We start from the raw sequence: 21555 nt of genomic DNA, 5'->3' as shown, positions 1-21555 counted from the left end.
CCAGATCTTGAATTGATCTGTTGAAGCTATATCGGGTCCCTAGACCCTGCTTTCATCATTGGCCTAAAAAACCATACCTGCTGGTGAAAGGTGATATTTATAGTTTCATGGACATTTAACTATTTTATATTTTATGAATATCTTATATTAATTAAATGAACACCACCACTTATCTTTATAGTGGGTGCTTCCTGGATAGCGTATAATGCTGCGTTCCTCTTTCTCAAGTAAATGTGCCGGGCCGACGGTGGCCAGCGTTTCGCAAGGCTGCTTCAGGGCCTTGGTCGCACACTTTAGAAGAAAGGTCAGCTGAATATACCTACGCTCTGCTAGCACTCAAAAGCCCTAATAATCAGGAAGGGAAGCTCTTCCCTGCGAAAAAGGCGGGCAGCCGTCGGGTCATCCCCCTCCTCAGAAGGCAGGGTGACCTCATCTGCCAAATCCAATGATTCTGAGGGAGAGCCCACGGACAAAACCGGGCCATCTGTGTCAGATAGCTCCTCGGGATCCAAAATCTCCACCCGGGGACGTTTTGGCAGGAAAGACTGAGAGGCCGCAGCATCCGAAGTTTGCTGAGGAAGAGATGGGGCTGCCTGAAGAGAAGCTCCTGACTTCTTCAGAAGAAAGGCATTGTGCATTAATAAAACAAAATCCGGGGGGAACAGGAACTAAAAGGGACTCCCCTGCTCCCTCTAAATTACTTCCCTTCATCGGAGCCTGTGCCACAGAAGCTCGCTGTGCTTCCTGTCAACCACCACGTGCAGAGCGGGTCGCGCCTGAGAAAAAAATGGCGCCCGCCAATGCACGCTGCACTAACTGCCACGAGGAAACCGCCGAAACTATCCCCTGCACTTCCGACTCACTGCACGCCTGAGGGGAACCCCCGTCGCGCTGAACACCTGCTGTGGGCTGACGGCGGCACGACTCACACTCCCCCGACGCTGCTCTTTGGCCTCCACACCGGGAGCAGCGCTTAGCCACCTCAGAAGGCACTGACATGCTCCACAAATGCCTGCCCCTCAGACAGACTCGGCAGCCCGTCTAGCTTCTCCATATGATTAAACAAAGTCTCTTAAAGAGACGCTTACCTTTTTTTTTTTTTTACTCAGGAGAGAAAGGTAACACCCGATCAGGTCCACAGCCCCGGGTGATGGAGGAAAGGTAGGGAGAGACCAGGCGGGACCTGGCACCACCAGGTGTACACCAGAAGCTACAGCCAGCCACTCAACCACTGACTGTGCTAAACTAGGCCCAAAGGACATCAGTAGCCAGATCAAACCAGAGCTGCACAGAGATGTCCCTCCACCTGCTAGATAGAGAAAATACATACTGAGGCTTACTTGGCTGCACAGGTCCACATATAGCAAACCTCGGAGGTTCTCTCTATCTCCACCTGCTGGTAGAGGGACACAACCCACAAGTCTCTGGATTGACCTGTGGGACGCTATGGAAACTGCTTTGATTGCATGACATTAGAAGGGCAGTATATCTAATGATATAAATACATTTGGCTCATTAGAACACCTTCAATTTTGAATATGCTTAACCAATTTAAGCTATGAAGTAATACATTGATTTGAATATTGTGCATTACATTTTTGTTTTATTAAAACTAATGTTAAGAAATTAAGGGGGAAATATCCCTCCCCCCCCAAAAAAAAAAAAATCAAAAGCAACCAACACATTTGGCCCTATGCGCATCCCTAGCATCTTCCCAGACACTTTACAAGTTTACGACATAGGAAATATCATACAAAGTAACAAAAACAATGGCTCAGAGTAATAATTGGGGCCCTTTCACCAAGCTGTAGTAAGTGCTAGCACGCACTTACAGCAGCTTAAAACGGCTTACTATGGGATGAACGCAGGCATCCTTCAGTAAGTTCCAATGTAGATTGTGAGCTCTTTGAGCAGGGGCTGTCTTTTCGTGTATGGTGTACAGCGCTGTGTATGCTTTGTAGCGCTATAGAAGTGATAAGTAGTAGTAAGTAGTAGTATACTGATATGTGCTAAATGCACTAAAAATATTTTTTTAATTTTTGTGGTGGGGGGCAGGAAGACATGTCTAGGGGTGAGTGGAGAATGGGCACTCCTGTGCTGCTCAGCACAATTACCTCACACTAACTGGTCAGCGCAGGATTAGCGTGTAAGCCCTTATCACCTACAAAATACATGCAGTAAGTACTCAAGTGCTAATTTTTTTTAATGGGCACATGCCATTTTCTGGCTGGGGTAGAAATGGCCCTAGCACACAGGGAAAACCCATGTAAGGGTGCTCTAAGGCCACTTTTTCTTGCAGCCTAGTAAAAGAACCCCACAGGGCATATAAGAATGGAGAGATACATGCAAATGGAGAGGCAAGGCTGAAGGGATAGGTTTTACCTATACTAGGTGACTTAGCATGAGAATGTCTTAACATTTTATTTAAATCAAGGTGTAGAAGAGTAGCCAAGTGGTTACAGGACCAGGCTGACATCCAGGGGAACCCAGTTCAAATCCCACTACTGCTTCTTATGGTACTGGGGAAATCACTTAACCCTTCGATGCTTCAGGTACAGAATTAGATTGTGAGCCCTCTCAGATACAATAGGTATTTTCCTGTCCCTAATGTAGCTCACCTTGAGCTACTGGTGAGCTACTACTGAACAAAATCTAAATAAGGGAAAGGGAATGGGACTTGGAAAAATTCCGCATTTTTAGGTATAACTTGTCTGGAATGTTTTTACGTTTGGGGAGCGTGCCAGGTGCCCTTGACCTGGATTGGCCACTGTCGGTGACAGGATGCTGGGCTAGATGGACCTTTGGTCTTTCCCAGTATGGCACTACTTATGTACTTATGTACTTATGTACATTCAAAGCGGTTTACAAAGTATACGCAGGTACTTATTTGTACCTGGGGCAATGGAGGGTTAAGTGAGTTGCCCAGAGTCACAAGGAGCTACAGTGGGAATTAAACCCAGTTCCCCAAAATGCAACTAGCAGGCTTAAGACTACTGCCTCAACCCTGAGCCTAGCAGCAGAATATCCCCAACAACATATCCCCACCTTTCATTTTCTTTTTTTCCTATCCTCCAACCTTAAAACCCTACCCCTAGGCTTGCTATACTCCTTGTTCTATCTTCTCCTAGGCTCCACACCCTCATATCTCATTTCTACTCCCATCTTTTCCATCCCATGAACCAAACTAAAACCCAAGCTCTCTCTCTCAAGTTCTTTCTGCAAGCCTTGATGCCACTGGCTTCCACTATGAATATTTGCTCTCTCTCTCTCTCCCTCCCCCCCCCCCCCCCCCCCGACTAGCTCCAAGTTACTGGACTCAAGTCATTCACTCTTCCTCCTGTCAAATTAGAGAATGACACGGGGACCGGGTCCCGCAGTGAATGCAGGGATGGGGACAAACTTTGCCACTATGTCATTTTCTACTTTGAAGCCTGTTAATGAACTGGACTGTTATTTAGGTTTGAGTGATGCAGACAACGATATTTTGATTGTTTGGAAAAACAAGTAAACATGCTGGCCACAACTAGCAAAATTTGCATGGGAGATTCTGTACATCCTCCTACCAGCACATCTTCTAAGAAGGTATCTTCTATTGCAGGAAGGACATGAGAGCTAGACTGAATCCTGAGACTGTTCATGACTTCTTATTCATCCATAGATTAAAAAATCATAACAGTGCTTCATAGGGCATATTTCTCCCCTCTTCTCTTAGCCGAGACTGGATAACAGAGCCGGTAGTGGGAGGCGGGGCTGGTGGTTGGGAGGCGGGGATAGTGCTGGGCAGACTTATATGGTCTGTGCCAGAGCTGATGGTGGGAGGCGGGGATACTGCTGGGCAGACTTGTACGGTCTGTGCCCTGAAAAAGACAGGTACAAATCAAGGTAAGGTATACATAAAAAAGTAGCACAGTGGGAGGCGGGGCTGGTGGTTGGGAGACGGGGATAGTGCTGGGCAGACTTATACGGTCTGTGCCAGAGCCGATGGTAGGAGGCGGGGATAGTGCTGGGCAGATCTGTACGGTCTGTGCCCTGAAAAAGACAGGTACAAATCAAGGTAAGGTATACACAAAAAAGTGGCACATTTCTTGGGCAGACTGGATGGACCGTGCAGGTCTTTTTCTGCCGTCATCTACTATGTTACTATGTTACAGCATACAGAACGGGTTGTATTTTGTACCCCTGAACATTTTAACAGGGTGGATTAGGATTCCTTGCGGTAGTAGAAATCAGCTACTGTTGGGGTTGGAAGGGTAGAGAGTACTGCTGAGGAGGGTTATTATAACTGCTTGCTGTTATTATTTTTTATTTCTAATTTATACACAATAGTTGCACAGCATATTGTTCCTTTTTATACTTTAACAAAAAGATTTAAATATAAAATCGTAATTGTTCAAGGCTTCTGCAGATGAAGACAGAGCCCCTGGGGACGGGACTGGGAAAGAACCTGCGGGAAAGGGGCAGGGACGGAGACAGGACTTGCGAGGACGGGGACAAACTTTGCCCCCCTGTCATTCTCTAGGTAAAATCTCGACAACAGCAGAAAATCTTATCCAGATTCCCTTTCACTCTCTACTACTTCCTCCACTCTGTTTGTGTTCCTTTCTTGAGCCGCAGTTGTCAGCAGCACCACTATTCTTCCTTCAATGTGTGCACGTGCCTGAACTCACTGTCTGCCATACCTAAAGCCTCTCAGTCCCACCACTGCTTGAGGCTTGTTCCATCTCATCACTGGGGCTCCACTGATATCCCTGATGCAATTTAACTACTACTCTCCTTACTTTGCGAACTCTTTCCACTGTGTAGTTGTACAGTTGACGTCCTTCATCACCGGGACCCGAACTTAGCAGCCCTCCCACCTCCTCTCCTAGGGATGCCTCTCTTCTTTCTACCCTACTGGGATAGAATGATGGGGGCAGGATGTATATGTGCACCCCATCCCCGAGTAACAAGTGGATCCATTCTCCTTTACCTTTAATATCCATAGATACAGAGATAGATAGATGAAAAGAAAAATCTTCTTAAAAGTAAACTGAAGACTCAGGAAATTTAGAGTTATGTTTGTTTTGGGTGGAGAATTTCAACTGCATTTGTCCTGGCAGTCCTTGTTCTTTCACATCTCGTAGTTAGTAATTACAATGGATCATTGCCTACCACACTGACAGCTTTTAAAACGCAACATACTGAACAAAAAGAATCTGTAGCTTTCCAATCCCCTCCCCCTTCCTCCTGGACTGTGAACTCTGCTCAGATCATCAAGGGACCTTTCACATCTGCATGATACAACAGGACAAAAAACTCTTGATGTGTATAAAGGTTATGCTGCTCATGAGGAAAGTTACCTGTGTAAATCTAGGTCCACGTAGGGAAAAATCAACTGCTTCTTGATCACCTTCCAAATCACTCTTGTCATCTCGTCTCCCTGCATCTCCACCACAGATCCTCCTGAGATTTTTCTGGACATTCTGAAATAAGAATAGAATTAAGTTTTCAGCAACATAATTAAGCACTCCTGAAGCCTGACTACGCATAGGTCATATAGGTAGGAAAAGGGATGTCCAAATCTCTATGTGCTCAGTTTCCCTGGGCATTTTATAAAAGCCATCTTCAAAATTAGGGGATTGTTAAGGACCATACATTGTTAATTGGCTTTGGAGGGGAGAGGTTGGTAATATATCTGGTTTTAGTTGTACAATATATTTGAAATTGCTGTGGGACTATAGATTTCAGACTGCTTCAGCATACGATATGCCTTGAAATATAAGTTGGACTTTGTAAAATATTACAAGACTTAAGTTTTTTTTTTCTCTCTTTGTTTTTTTAAACAAAAGCTTGCTGAATGCATATAAAGATATGAGAAACACACATTAAGGGTCTCTTTTACTAAACCATGCTAGCGATTCCTAGCACAAGGAATGGGCTGCGCCATATTTGCTGCGTCAGGAATCGCTAACACAGTCTAGTAAAAGAGGCCCTAAATTTGCAGCCTTTTGACAAAAAGGAATATATTTGTAAAAAGTGGCATTACTCGTTTTACATGTGTACTTTTATGCATGTAAATGGTGATTTTGCAACCTATGTGCATAAATGCCAGATTTTACAAAATTGGACATCCAAAAGCAGTCAATTGACAAGTCAAACTACAAGTTTAAATTTTGGATTTTAGAGGTGGTTTTTAAAAACTGAAAGGTAAAGCGAGGTTACTAACCTGTAGAAGGTATTCTCCAAGGACAGCAGGCTGATTGTTCTCACGATTGGGTGATGTCCACGGCAGCCCCAGGATCGAAAGATCTTCCTAGCAACAGAAGTTTGCTAGCTCTCGCGTATCCCGCGCGAATCGCGCATGCGCGACTGTCTTCCCGCCCGCAGTGCGAGCATGCTCCTCAGTCAAGTAGAAAGCAAAGACAAGGGAAGACACAACTCCAAAGGGGAGGTGGGCGGGTTTGTGAGAACAATCAGCCTGCTGTCCTCGGAGAATACCTGCTACAGGTTAGTAACCTCGATTTCCCCGAGGACAAGCAGCTGCTTGTTCTCACGATTGGGGTATCCCTAGCCCCCAGGCTCACTCAAAACAACAAACATTGGTCAATTGGGCCTCGCAACGGCGAAGACATAACTGAGATTGACCTAAACAAGTACAACTAACTGAGAGTGCCGCCTGGAACAGAATAAAAATGGGCCTGGGGGGGGGGGGGGGGTGGATTTGGATTCTAAACCCCAAACAGATTCTGCAGCATCGACTGCCCGAACCGACTGTCGCGTCGGGAATCCTGCTGTAGGCAGTAATGAGATGTGAATGTGTGGACAGATGACCACGTCACAGCCTTGCAAATCTCCTCAATAGTGGCTGACTTCAAGTGGGCACACTATGAGCCGTGACATGGCCCTCAAGAGTCAGCGCAGCTTAGGCATAAGTGAAGGAAATGCAATCTGCTAGCCAATTTGAGATGGTGCGTTTCCCGACAGCCACTCCCCTTCTATTTGGGTCAAAAGAAACAAACAATTGGGTGGATTGTCTATGTGGGCTTGTCTGCTCCAGATAGAAGGCCAATGCTTTCTTGTAGTCCAATGTGTGCAACTGACGTTCAGCAGGGCGGGTATGAGGACGGGAAAAGAATGTTGGCAAGACAATTGACTGGTTAAGATGGAACTCTGACACCACCTTTGGCAAGAACTTAGGGTGAGTGCGGAGGACTACTCTGTTATGATGAAATTTAGTATAAGGAGCATGAGCTACCAAGGCTCTATGAGCTGAAGTGACTGCCACCAAGAAAATGACCTTCCAGGTCAAGTACTTCAGACGGCATGAATTCAGTGGCTCAAAAGGAGGTTTCATCAGCTGGGTGAGAACGACATTGAGATCCCATGACACAGGAGGAGGTTTGACAGGGGGCTTTGACAAAAGCAAACCTCTCATGAAGCGAACAACTAAAGGCTGTCCCGAGATAGGCTTACCCTCTACACGAAAATGAAAAGCACTAATTGCGCTAAGATGAACTCTTACAGAGTTGGTCTTAAGACCAGCCTCAGACAAGAGCAGAAGGTATTCAAGCAGGGCCTGTGTAGGACAAGAACAAGGATCTAGGGCCCGGCTGTCACACCACACAGCAAACCTCTTCCATTTGAAAGCATAACACCTCTTCGTGGAATCTTTCTTGGAAGCAGGCAAGACTCAGGAGACACCCTCAGAAAGACCCAAGGAGGCAAAGTCTACGCCCTCAACATCCAGGCCGTGAGAGCCAGAGACTGGAGGTTGGGATGCAGAAGCGCCCCCTTGTTCTGCGTAATGAGGGTTGGGAAACACTCCAATCTTCACGGCTCTTCGAAGGACAACTCCAGAAGAAGAGGGAACCAGATCTGACGTGGCCAGAATGGAGTGATCAGAATCATGGTTCCACGGTCCTGCTTGAGTTTCAGCAAAGTCTTCCCTACCAAGGGTATGGAGGATACGCATACAGGAGGCCCTTCCCCCAATGTAGGAGAAAGGCATCCAACGCTAGCCTGCCGTGGGCCTGAAGTCTGAAACAGAACTGAGGGACCTTGTGATTGGTGTGAGTGGCAAAAAGATCTACCAAGGGGGTGCCCCACGCTTGGAAGATCTTGCGGACAACCCTCGAGTTGAGGGACCACTTGTGAAGTTGCATTATCCTGCTCAACCTGTCGGCCAGACTGTTGTTTACGCCTGCCAGATACGTGGCTTGGAGAAACATGCCATGATAGCGAGCCCAAATCCACATCCCAACAGCTTCCTGACACAGGGGGCGAGATCCGGTGCCCCCCTGCTTGTTGATGTAATACATGGCAACCTGGTTGTCTGTCTGAATTTGAATAATTTGATGAGACAGCCGATCTCTGAAAGCCTTTAGCGCGTTCCAGACCGCTCATAACTCCAGGAGGTTGATCTGAAAACCTGTCTCCTGGAGGGACCAACACCCCTGGGTGTGAAGCCCATCGACATGAGCTCCCCACCCCAGGAGAGATGCATCCTTAGTCAGCACTTTTTGCGGCTGAGGAATTTGAGAGGGACGTCCCAAGGTCAAATTGGAGCGAATTGTCCACCAATGTAGGGATTTGAGAAAAACCGTGGACAATTGGATCATGTCTTCCAGATCCCCCGCAGCTTGATACCACTGGGAAGCTAGGGTCCATTGAGCTGATCTCATGTGGAGACGGGCCATGGGAGTCACGTGAACTGTGGAGGCCATGTGGCCGAGCAATCTCAACATCTGCCGAGCTGTGATCCGCTGAGACGCTCGTACCCAGGAAACCAGGGACAAAAGATTGTCTGTCCTGGCCTCAGGGAGGTAGGCATGAGCTGTCTGGGAGTCCAGTAGAGCTCCTATGAATTCTAGTCTTTGAACTGGAAGAAGGTGGGACTTTGGATAATTTATCACAAGCCCTAGTAGCTCCAGGAGTTGAATAGTCACCTGCATGGACTGTAGAGCTCCTGCCTCCGAGGTGTTCTTCAACAGCCAATCGTCGAGATAAGGGAACACATGCACTCCCAGTCTGCGTAGAGACGCCACCACTACTACCAGGCATTTCATGAACACTCTGGGTGCAGAGGCGAGACCAAAGGGTAACACACAGTACTGAAAATGCTGTGTTCCCAAACGGAATCGAAGATACTGCCTATGAGCTGGCAGTATCGTGATGTGAGTATAAGCATCCTTTAAGTCCAGAGAGTATAGCCAATCGTTTTTCTGAATCATGGGAAGAAGGGTGCCCAGGGAAAGCATCCTGAACTTTTCACGAACCAGATATTTGTTCAGGGCCCTTAGGTCTAGGATGGGACGCATCCCCCTGTTTTCTTTTCCACAAGAAAGTACCTGGAATAGAATCCCAGCCCTTCCTGCCCAGGTGGCACGGGCTCGACTGCACTGGCGCTGAGAAGGGCGGAGAGTTCTTCTGCAAGTACCTGCTTGTGCTGGAAGCTGAAAGACTGAGCTCTAGGAGGGCAATTTGAAGGTTTTGAGATCAAATTGAGGGCGTATCCTAGCTGGACTATTTGAAGAACACAACAGTCAGAGGTTATGAGAGGACACCTTTGGTGAAAAAACTGTAACCTCCCCCTGACCGGCAGATCGTCCGGCACAGACACTTTTATCTCAGCTATGCTCGCCTGGAGCCAGTCAAAAGCCCGTCCCTTGCTTTTGCTGGGGAGCTGCAGGGGCCTGAGGAGGCGCACGCTGTTGACGTGAACGAGCGTGCTGGGGCTTAGCCTGAGCAGGCTGGTGGGCAGGTGGATTGTACCTACGCTTATTATAAATGTCCTTCCCCCATAAAAACGTCTACCTGTTGAGGTAGATGCTGAAGGCGTCCGGTGGGAGAGCTTGTCAAATGCAGTATCCCGCTGGTGGAGCTGTTCTACCACCTGTTCGACCCGCTCACCAAAAATGTTATCCCCCCGGCAGGGAGCATCCGCAATCCGCTGCTGGACTCTATTCTCCAGGTCAGAGGCACGCAGCCATGAGAGTCTGCGCATCACTATACCTTGAGCAGCAGCCCTGGACGCAACATCAAAAGTGCTGTAAACACCCCTGGGACGGGAGCTTATCAACCAAGTCCGTCAGCTGCCTCACATTGTTCCACATGTGGATGCTCGTGTAGAGCTGGTAGGATTGGATCTTGGACACGAGCATAGCAGAATGGTAGGCCTTCCTCCCAAAAGAGTCAAGAGTCCTAGACTCCCGCCCCGGGGGCACTGAGGCATAATCCCTAGTACTCCTGACTTTCTTCAGAGCCAGATCCACAACTCCAGAGTCATGAGGCAACTGGGTCTTCATCAACTCCGGGTCCCCATGGATCCGATACTGGGACTCAATCTTTTTGGGAATTGTGGGATTACTTAAGGGTTTCGTCCAGTTCACCATCAATGTCTGCTTCAGGACATTATGAAGGGGAACAGTGGACGACTCCTTAGGTGGCGAAGGATAGTCCAGGACCTCGAACATCTCAGCCCTGGGCTCATCCTCAGTAACCACTGGGAAGGGAATGGCTGTAGACATTTCCCGGGCAAATGACGAGAAAGACAGACTCTCCAGGGGAGAAAGCTTTCTCTCTGGTGAAGGAGTGGGATCAGAAGGAAGACCACAAGACTCCTCGTCAGAGAAATATCTGGGATCTTCCTCTGCCTCCCATGAGGCCTCACCTTCGGTATCGGACAAAAGTTCACGAACTTCAGTCCGAAGCCGAGCCCGTCTCGACGCCGAGGAAATAGGTCCTCTACGGCGGTGCCAAGATGAAGACTCCCGCGCCGCCGGCGACGAAGCTCCCTCCAGCAACGTCGACGGGGAGTCAACCTGGGTGGCAGCAGAGGCCGATGCCGCAAGCGGTACCGGCGTCGCCGTCCTCACCATGGTCGGAGAGCCAACTGCTGCATCTCTCGGCGGCACCGCCGGTACCGGAGCACGTGGCCGCAGCAGCCCTTCCAGAATCTCTGGAAGTATGGCTCTGAGGCGCTCGTCCAGAGTGGCTGTCAAGCAAGGCAGTGGGGCTGGTACCGGCGACAAAGTCAGAACCTGCCTGGGGCGTGGAGGCGGTACCGGGCTGTCCGGAGCAGAGCAGAGCACATCGACACCTCCTGTATGGAGGCTGAGCGGTCCTCTCAGTGTCGACGCTTCGCGGGTACCAAATCCCTCGGTGTCCTGGAGCTCTCGGTACCGTGACGGGAAGGTGACCGATGGCGATGCTTCTTAGCCTTTGCTCGAAGCACACCAGCGGTACCTCCCGGTACCGAAGAGGACGACGTGGAATCCAAACGTCGCCTCGGGGCCAGGTCCGAAGGTGGTCGATCCCGGGGGGCCTGTACCGCAGGAGCCCTCGAGGCAGGTGGAGACCCACTCGATGGCTCACTGCTACCAGCATGGGACCTCTGGACAGCCATCACCTGCGCTCCGGACGTCGATGCACCCTCCGATGCCGACCTCGGTACCGCTGGCTCCGAACAGGACCGGACGAGGCTCCGAACAGAATGTTCCACTGCGCCAATCTCGCCGCCTGGGTCCTCTTCTTGAGCTGGAGGCACAAAGTACAGGCGTAAGAGCGATGACCCGCCCCGAGACACTGAAGACACGAAACTTGTCTATCAGTGAGCGAGATCGTCCAGTTGCACCGCGTGCACTTCTTGAAGCCGCTGGCAGGCTTTCATGACATGGGCAGAAAAATCGTGCCGGCAAGGTCAAACGTGATGATGCAAAAAAAGGGCACTGAAAAAAGGCCCTTAAGGGCGGCGAAAGAAGCCGCACACGCCAAAGAAAGGAAACTTACGGGGAAACTTCTACGAAGTAACGGAAAACAAACAAACTTTTTTTGTTTTTTTAAAGAAACACACGAGGAATGAAGAAACAAGCCGAAAAGGCGAAAAACGCAGTGAAGAACGCAGCGAGGGCCTCTCTGGGGCAGAGAACGAATGATATACGGTCGTTCTGAACCACGGAAAAAGAGACTGAGGAGCACGCTCGCGCTGCGGGCAGAAGGTCGCGCATGCACGATTCGCGCAGGACACGCAAGAGCTAGCAAACTTCTGTTGCTAGGAAGATCCTCCGATCCTGGGGCTGCCGTGGACGTCACCCAATCGTGAGAACAAGCAGCCTGCTTGTCCTCGGAGAAATACTATTTCTCACTCCATTACTCCCGCAAACCCCAGGTCCAAGCAAGTTAATGTCTGTAGATTGCTGGTAGTTAGGGGTAGTCCAGCAAAGTTAAGGAAACATAAAAAGATGGCTTAAGCAATAGACTCACTTTAGATTATTATACATTTTGATGGTAAGATATCAGATGTTTTGTTTAAGTATTGAAACATGTTTTTCTATAGAGCATAGGAAGTCAACCGACTTGGAAAAGGAGTGATATCCTATAAGCAGTCAAGCTTCTACAGCTGGCAGATATCCTTCATAGCACAGATCAAAACTGGGCAGACTTAGAATGGGCATATTAGTTTTATATCACATCAACAGCATGATGTTACTTTTACTTTGAAAATTATTATATTTCTGTAAGGAACAAAGGGACTCAATCCTTCTCCGGTGCTATATTTGTGAGTTCAAATTCCATGCACGGGCTGTAATCTCCCTTAAAAAAGTGCCTTTTTCTAAATCTTACATTTTGCAGAATAGAAAAAGGACCAAGAGTGGCAGTGACTCTGGGCAAGTCACTTAACCCTCCATTGCCCCATGTAAGCCACATTGAGCCTGCCATGAGTTGGAAAGCGCGGGGTACAAATGTAACAAAAAATAAATAAATTAATCACAACATGTAAAAACAATATATTGTTTTTAATAGACTGCAAGCAATTAAGTATTTATTTGATACTTGTATCCCACATTATCTGAATTATTCAGCTCTATGTGGCTTACATAAGTAATAAACAGTACTAGTTAATGTATAATACATTTTATAAAAACTGTAAGAGTTAAAGGAATGTTCTTTAAAATGTAGCAGCAAGGAGAAAGATCTTGGCTATAACTGATTTCAACATCTAGTGAAGGAATTGATTGAAAAGAAGAAAAGCCTTCAAGAATTTGCAAAAGGTCAGATAGTTATTTGTGATTTTGGCTGAATCCTTCAGCTGCACTTATCTCCAAGGCTGAAGGGCACAAATCGCATACAATTCCTCTTCACCTCTGTCACACTAAGCACTATTCAAAATCTTGTAATTCCTGCCCTGCCCAGTATTATGCAATGGCTATGACTGGGCACTTTCAGCTTTAGAAGGCAGCTCTTAATAGTCAGAGGCTGACGCCAGTCAATGTACTATACTTTTCAGCCTTAGAGAATTATTTTTCTTCAGCCCAGAATAAAAATTAGTTTACTGTTCACACATTTTACTAAGTCAGAGCAGAATAATTAATTGTACACATATACTACATTAACCATCTCCTTGACCTCATGTGCAACTTTCTTTAAATTAGACACCTTACTTTCTAACTCCTCTTACTCGCTTTACCTATCTATATGTTCCATCTTTGCTTATAATACCCTATACTGTTAATTAAAATGTTCTATTATGTATTGTGTTGACACTGTAAGTAGTATACTATGCCATACTTTGTATTATTTGAATATTTTTACTGCTGTAATTGTCTATCGATCATGTTTGATTTATTCTTACTGTATACAGTTGAGTGAAATCCTTCAAAAAGGCAGTAAATAAATCCTAATAAACATCATATCCCAACATGACATTTTAGAAATGTTAAGAAAACATACTTAAGCCATATACAACAACTAATTTCTTTAAAGTGCTTATAACCTCACTTCTTAATCTATCAAATGGACATGATTTAACAATTTGCAAGCATTTACAAATACAATTCAGTGTTTGATAGTAGCTCTTAATATTGAAAGTTTTTCTGTTCTTAAGAGGTCATGCATATGATTTCTAGGGGAGTGCAGCCTGAATATTTTTGTTTCATATTATTGCCCCTACATACAGGAATTTTTTTTGTTTTTGTATTTTTTCATTACAGCAACAATATATTAAGAGGGTGCCTTCTTTCAAAGATAGTGCACCCTCTTTTGGCAAAGTGCACACTATTAATGACATGAACACTATTAACGACACACACATTATTAACGATAAACACACACACAAAAAAAAATTCTGCTTGGTGTTTCTGTTTCGGGAAAAAAAAAACATTTTAAAAACACAAAGGAAACCAACATTTCCCGTGTCATTTCAAAACAATGCACATCCATGAGACTTCTATAAAAAGACCTTTTTTTTGCAAACATGTTTCACATGCAAACAGACTAGGGGCCTCTTATCAAGCTTTGAATGGGCTCCATTAGCATTGCCGTACGAGAAACGCTAGCACGGCTTGATAAAAGAGACCCTAATAGCCTTGCTGTTTAAATGCAAGTCTTCTATAAAAAAAAAAAACAAGCTTCCAGTTGCTTGCCCATTTTAATTCTCAATAAGAAATTATACTCAAAGACTTCAGTCCAAAACACAATTTTGTCTGGGAAGGATCATATGTAATATTGGTAGGATCCATCTAAGTCATCACATTGGGGCAGTGTGCTGAATTAAGTAACTTAAATTTTTAAACCCACTTAGAAAGCATATATAACCTGTGCAAAGATTTTGACCACCTCGTATAAAGATCCAAAGGATGGCATTATGCACAAAGACTGGGAGTCATCCTCCAGAATCTTTATGTTCAAATCTTTTTATTGGATTGTGCAAAGAAAACAATATCAATAAAGACAGAGAAAAATAAGTGTATAATACAGTCATTGTGTTCAATCACTAATAAACTGATAAAGCTACTGGATAAAGTAAACAGCTGGCTCTTACAGCCCTCCACTATATCACATGAAACAGCCTCTAACCCATCTAACCGCCTCCCTCCCCTGGTGTATGAAATGAAGGATACCCAACAAACAGTATAACCATAGTTGTGCAGTGTTTTACAAACTATCCGGACAGGAATCTAAACAGTACTTCAATGGAAACATAGCAATTAGGAAAAAAAAAAACCACCCAGGGTACTATTGGGCTCATTTTCTTAAGAGAAGGACGCCCATCTTTCGACATAAATCGGAAAATGGACGTCCTTCTCTCAGAAACGTCCAAATCGGTATAATCAAAAGCAGATTTTGGACATCCCCAACTGCACTCCGTTGCAGGGACAGACAAAGTTCAAGGGGGCATGTCGGAGGCGTAGCGAAGGCAGGACTTGGGCATGCCTAACACTTGGACATCCTTGACCCACAATGGGAAAAAAGAAGGTCGTCCCTGACGAAGACTTGGACGTTTTCATGGTTTTACCAAAGGGAAATCGTGCCAAACGAATCTCATTGAATTCTTTGACTGGGTGACTGGAGAATTAAATCAGGGATGTACTATAGACGTAATCTACCTAGATTTCAGCAAAGCTTTTGACACGGTTCCCCACAGGAGGCTCTTAAATAAACTTGACGGGCTGAAGATAGGACCCGAAGTGGTGAACTGGATAAGGAACTGGTTGATGGACAAACGCCAGAGGGTGGTGGTGAATGGAATTCGCTCGGAGGGAAAGGTGACTAGTGGAGTGCCTCAGGGATCGGTGCTGGGGCCGATTCTGTTCAATATATTTGTGAGTGACATTGCCGAAGGGTTAGAAGGTAAAGTTTGCCTTTTTGCAGATGATACTAAGATTTGTAACAGAGTGGAAACCCGGGAGGGAGTAGAAAACATGAAAAAGGATCTGCGAAAGCTAGAAGATTGGTCTAAGGCTTGGCAATTAAAATTCAATGCGAAGAAATGCAAAGTGATGCACTTAGGGAGTAGAAATCCACGGGAGACGTATGTGTTAGGTGGTGAGAGTCTGATAGGTACTGACGGGGAGAGGGATCTTGGGGTGATAGCATCTGAGGATCTGAAGGCGACGAAACAGTGTGACAAGGCGGTGGCTGTAAGTAGAAGGTTGCTAGGCTGAATAGAGAGCGGAGTGACCAGCAGAAGAAAAGAGGTGTTAATGCCCCTGTACAAATCGTTGGTGAGGCCCCACCTGTTCAGTTTTGGAGGCCGAATCTTGCTAAGGATGTAAAAAGAATTGTAAGGATGTAAAAAGAATTGAAGCGGTGCAAAGAAAAGCTACAAGGATGTTATGGGATTTGCGTTACAAGACGTATGAGCAGAGACTTGCTGACCTGAACATGTATACCCTGGAGGAAAGGAGAAACAGGGGTGATATGATACAGATGTTCAAATATTTGAAAGGTATTAATCCGCAAACGAACCTTTTCCGGAGATGGGAAGGCGGCAGAACTAGAGGGCATGAAATGAGATTGAAGGGGGGCAGACTCATAAAAAAATGTCAGGAAGTATTTTTTCACGGAGAGAGTGGTGGATGCTTGGAATGCCCTCCCGCGGGAGGTGGTGGAGAGGAAAACGGTAACGGAATTCAAACATGCGTGGGATAAACATAAAGAAATCCTGTTCAGAAGAAATGGATCCCAGGAGCTTAGCCAAGATTGTGTGGCAGAGCTGGTGGTGGGAGGCGCGGCTGGTGGTTGGGAGGCGGGGATAGTGCTGGCCAGACTTATATGGTCTGTGCCAGAGCCGGTGGTGGGAGGCGGGGATAGTGCTGGGCAGACTTACACGGTCTGTGCCCTGAAAATGACAGTTACAAATCAAGGTAAGATATACACAAAAAGTAGCACATATGAGTTTGTCTTGTTGGGCAGACTGGATGGACCGTGCAGGGCTTTTTCTGCCGTCATCTACTATGTTATTACGACCAAGGCACAAAAAGGTGGCCAAACTGACCAGATGACCACCGGAGAGATTCGGGGATGACCTCCCCTTACTCCTCCAGTGGCCACTAACCCCGTCCCACCCTCAAAAACCATCTTTAAAAATATGTCGTGCCAGCCTCAGATATCATAATCAGGTCCGTTGACAGCAGTATGCAGGTCCCTGGAGCAGTTTAGTGGGTGAGTGTACTTCAGACAGGCGGACCCAGCACCATCCTCCCCCCCCCCCACCTGTTACATTTGTGGAGGAAACAGCGAGCCCTCCAAAACCCACCAGAAACCAACTGTACTCACATCTAGGTGCTCCCCTTCACCTGTAAGGGCTATGGTAGTGGTCTACAGTTGTAGGTAGTGGGTTTGGTGGACTCAGCACACAAGGTAAGGGAGCTATGTACCTGGGAGCAATTTATGAAGTCCACTGCAGTACCCCCTAGGATGCCCGGTTGGTGTCCTGGTATGTCAGGGGGACCAGTGCACTACAAATGCTGGCTCCTCCCACGACCAAATGGCTTGCATTTGATAGTTTCTGACATGGACATCTTTGGTTTCGAAAATCGCTGAAAATCAGAAACGTCCATGTCTAGGGACATCCATCTCTAAGGACAACCAAATTTAAAGATTTGGACAACCCTGACAGTATTTTCGAAACGAAAGATGGACATCCATCTTATTTTGAAAATACGGATTTCCCCGCCCCTCCATCAGGACGTTTTGCAAGGACATCCAAATCGAAACATGGATGTCCCTTTCGAAAATGCCCCTCCACATCTCCCACCTTCCCCAATAGCCTCATGTCAGAGATCAAGTACCCATAACATATCTAATCAAAAACTAATCCTTACTCCACCCAACCCACCTCCTGTCCTCGAACATAACCTATAATCCCTACAGGCCTGGTCCTTGTATTCCCAACCAACTCCCACAACAAATTCAACTCAAATATATGCCCTCCTCTCCCCCCTCTCTCCGAACCCACCCCAGGCTAGACAGAAATGACAAATCCTAGAAGAGTACCTAACTCTTATCCCTAAACCTATTTAAAATGAAACAGAGAGCTGTAGGTGACGAGAGAGAGGTAACCACTCTGAACCAGAAGAAATGTTCTTTGTCTCTAATGTCCATTTTGCACTTTGGGACTCCCAAAGTATTAACATATGAAATTTATTGTGCCAGTACCAGAAGGAAGGGGGCTTTTCCTGCAACCAATGACTGAGAATACACATTTTATAAACAACATATGCCTTACCCAATAAAACTTTTATTCCTCTCCCTTGGATCCTGTATGCCTCTGTCTTATTGAGTATGACTCCCTTCTAGGTAAATGGAATGCAGCAATTCAAGGCTTTCCCTCAAAAAGTTATGAGTGCACCCTCAAAAAGACCCTGTTTACTAAGCTGTGCTAGCGGCTGCTGTGCGCTAATGTAGACACAGCCCATTCACTTTGAATGAGCTGTGTCAGCACTGCCACTCAGTTTAGTAAACTGGGAGGGGGGGGTGTAATATCAGTACAACCCCACATGGCATGAATAAAAGTATTGTCAGTGCTATTACATTTACAATTAATAGCAGTACTTGCCCATCCTGCCCTGTAAGCCTGCCTCTAATAACTGTATGCCTTGTGTAAAATGTGATATTGACATTCCTGTAATTCCACCCCAAATACCGTTAAATGGGAAGGTTAAAATGAAGATTTTCTCAGGGACAATGTCTCCAAATGGGTTTGTTTTGTGCATACCATGACAGTAATGAACCTCACTCCCAAGTTAGTGTAGTTGAATATGATCTCGATCTCTCAAATTTACAGTACTGCTAATGCTGTGAGTGTGCATGCCCAAGATTTAGCTGCAGTTAAAGCAGTTTCACAAACTAAAGTAATTGTAATAGAAGCTAATGAGCAAATCTTGTAAATAGTGCCTTTGGCTATGGTTTTAAAAACAGGTGTCACCTGTGTCTGCCCAATTATCATTCATTTAGTTCCAGTTCACTATAATTGACTTATTTTTAGTGACATAAACTGCAAGATAACAGTAATATATCTTTAAAACTGAGGTTGTATGATATTCTGTAAAGGGACAACATCCACAGTAGATCTGTCTCTTCTGAACTGACAAGATCCTCAGTTCTGTTTCAAGATCATAATACATGGTAAACAGTCTCAGATGTCTTTTTCTGCTACAGGTGGCTCCTGTATGTATACCCACAAATCCCTCCAGTGGCAAAAAGGCTCTTCAAAATGTCAGAAAAGACCAAGGAAATATAATATTTATATATCTCCTTACTGGCCGAGACAGATCTGGCTCCTGCTCCAAAGCAGCACATTATGAGTCTACTAGTCAAAGTGCTTTTTTTGTTGTTGGTCCTTCATTATGGACTTGTCTTCCACACTTTTTGAGATCTGAATTGTCTTATAAAAATTTCAGAACATTACTAAAAATGTATTTATTTGACATGGCATATGGGGGCATATCTTGAGGTCACATAGGTGGCTTTCCTCCTGTGCTTGGTCACTAGCTTTTACTTTATTGCTACTTTTCTTGCATTAACATTTCTTACTGTTCTATGGCATGTTGGTGTTATATGAGTGTCTTTTCTATCTAAAATGATGTTCTGATCCTAATCTAATTGATTTTAATTTGTGAACTGCCTAGATCTGTATTACAGATTGGGTGGTACAGAAAATGTTAAATAAACCATAAACCATTAACCCAGTTGTTCTTCTCCCAATTCTGATTGTGTAACACCAACATTTACCCTAACCCAGGAGTAGGCAACTCCGGTCCTCGAGAGCAGCAGGCAGGTCAGGTTTTCAGGATATCCACAATGAATATGCAGGAGATAGATTTGCAAGCACTGCCTCCATGGTATGCAAATCTATCTCCTGCATATTCATTGTGGATATCCTGAAAACCTGACCTGCCTGCAGCTCTCGAGGACCGGAGTTTCCTACCCCTGCCCTAACCTAATTCCACTAGAAAGTCTTAAGATTTTAAGTGGAAAGGTTTTGTCATCTGGTGTGACAGACAGGCCCTATACCCCCTTTACATGTCCCACATAAAAGCTGCTTGAATACCTTCTATCAGAGTCAAGTTGAAAACTATTAGAGATCACCACCATGTAGAAGGTAAATACATCAGCTGCAGAGGTGAAAAGCATCTTTGCACAACCTCTAGTTGTTCAATTTATAGGGGAATTGCTTCTACAGAAAACTCCTCTCTCTCCCACTCCCATTTTGGCACCTTACCCAGACGATAAACTCCCCTTGAGCCACTAGAGTCCTGTGAGCTGAAATACCTAACCTGAAGGGTCTTATTTTTGGTAATCACTTCAAAATACAAAAGCTCCAGGATTTCCACAAACAATATGATCTTTGACACCACTAGAATGCATGTGCAAAACTATCATGACATTCAGTTCTTGTTGAACACTTTTGTCCTGATGCCATCTCTCTGATTTCTGCAGCCCTATTCCCCTTTGTGCGTTCTATATGAATCTTATCTATACAAGTGTTTATTTTTTGGACAAACATACTAGTCTCAAGCTATGGCACTTGAAATTTTTTACATTATAAAATAATCTGTTATTAGAATTGTTAACATTGCTAATAAAGCTCCTGAGCTTCATGGACACCTCCAGTTCTGTTCTCTCTCTCTCTACCACCAGATAGCCATGGATAAGTTGTTTTATATCCCTCTGCACTAGTTTATGTAATAATGATTTATAATCATAATAATAAGACTGTTCCTTCCTTCTCCCCCCTTCCATTTGGGAATTTAAAATATAGAATCACCAAAACATGCAGTGTACCTATTCACCCGTTCCTTCACAATATAGTTATTAAAATAGAGAAAAAATTTAAGGCAGATAAAGACTAACTAGTCTGCTCATCCATGCTATCTACCATCCCTTTCTCGCCCTGATCCTAGGTATTTGTCTCAAGCTTGATTGAATTCAGATACAATCTGCCTCCTCCGGGAGTTCGTTCCACAAATTTACCACCCTTTTCTTGAAGTAGTATTTCCTTAGGTTACTCCTGAATCCGTCCCCTTTCACCTTCATCCCATGCCTTCTTATTCCGGAGATTCAACAGAAAGTGACTGGCTGAAGAATATGAACAACATGGTGGGCTCCATTTGGATGACAGTTAACAAAAATTAATAATCACAAATCCAACTAAGAAAAAGCTTAATCAAAATATTGTTATCTCCAACTAAGCATAAGCGTCATCAAAATATTATTACTATATCTATACACTGATATTATATTCAAACAAACCAAAGGTACAACAAGCTCTGTGTATACAGATATCAAGTTTCAAACGCATTTGACATCCCTCAGACACCGGACAATCCTCATTACACACATCCGAGGACCCAGGAGAGCTCCCCGTCCTTCCCCACCCCAAGAGATCTAGCATATCTCTCTTTCTTCCCTTCCGAGGTGCGCCATCTCTAAAAACCACCTCAGTCCTACCTTCAAACTTGTCTTTGAGTCGCAGTGTCAGGCAACTACAATTCATAGATTACTTTCATCCAGCCCCAAAGCTTTCCTTCTCCAGGCACTGAGAATCCCGCCCCGGCCCCACCCCCTTCTAAGGCAACTTCCTATTTCCGGCAGGGAGGGGCGTGGCCAAGGGGGGGTTGAAAGAAACAGGAGCTGGGATGATGACGTCAAAACGTTGAAGCCAATTAGGTTAATTGCTATTTCCCCTGCCTGCGCAGCCGTCATCCCAGTACACTCAACACAAAACAAGCAAACCTATGAGCTGCTGCATACACGTTGTCGTTCTTTATTGTTTGGTAGCATTTTTATTTAATC

General features: G+C 45.4%; 1 protein-coding gene across 1 annotated transcript in view; it reads right to left on the bottom strand.

Annotated features, from left to right (window-relative positions):
* IDH1 (isocitrate dehydrogenase (NADP(+)) 1) overlaps positions 1–21309 on the bottom strand; it is a 144762-nt gene extending 123453 nt beyond the window's left edge. Inside the window, exons 1-2 of the mRNA XM_030209795.1 lie at positions 21211–21309; positions 5340–5462 (exon numbers count right to left, since the gene is read on the bottom strand). Of these exons, the coding sequence (XP_030065655.1) occupies positions 5340–5461 (122 nt within the window). The 5' untranslated portion in view covers position 5462; positions 21211–21309. The remainder of the gene's footprint in view (positions 1–5339; positions 5463–21210) is intronic.
* Positions 21310–21555: the final 246 nt, after the last annotated feature.

Source organism: Microcaecilia unicolor, chromosome 7, assembly GCF_901765095.1.
Source record: "Microcaecilia unicolor chromosome 7, aMicUni1.1, whole genome shotgun sequence".
Classification (NCBI taxonomy): Eukaryota; Metazoa; Chordata; class Amphibia; order Gymnophiona; family Siphonopidae; genus Microcaecilia; species Microcaecilia unicolor.
The sequence above is the reverse complement of the archived record's forward strand: the minus strand, read 5'-3'. Positions and strand labels throughout refer to the sequence as shown.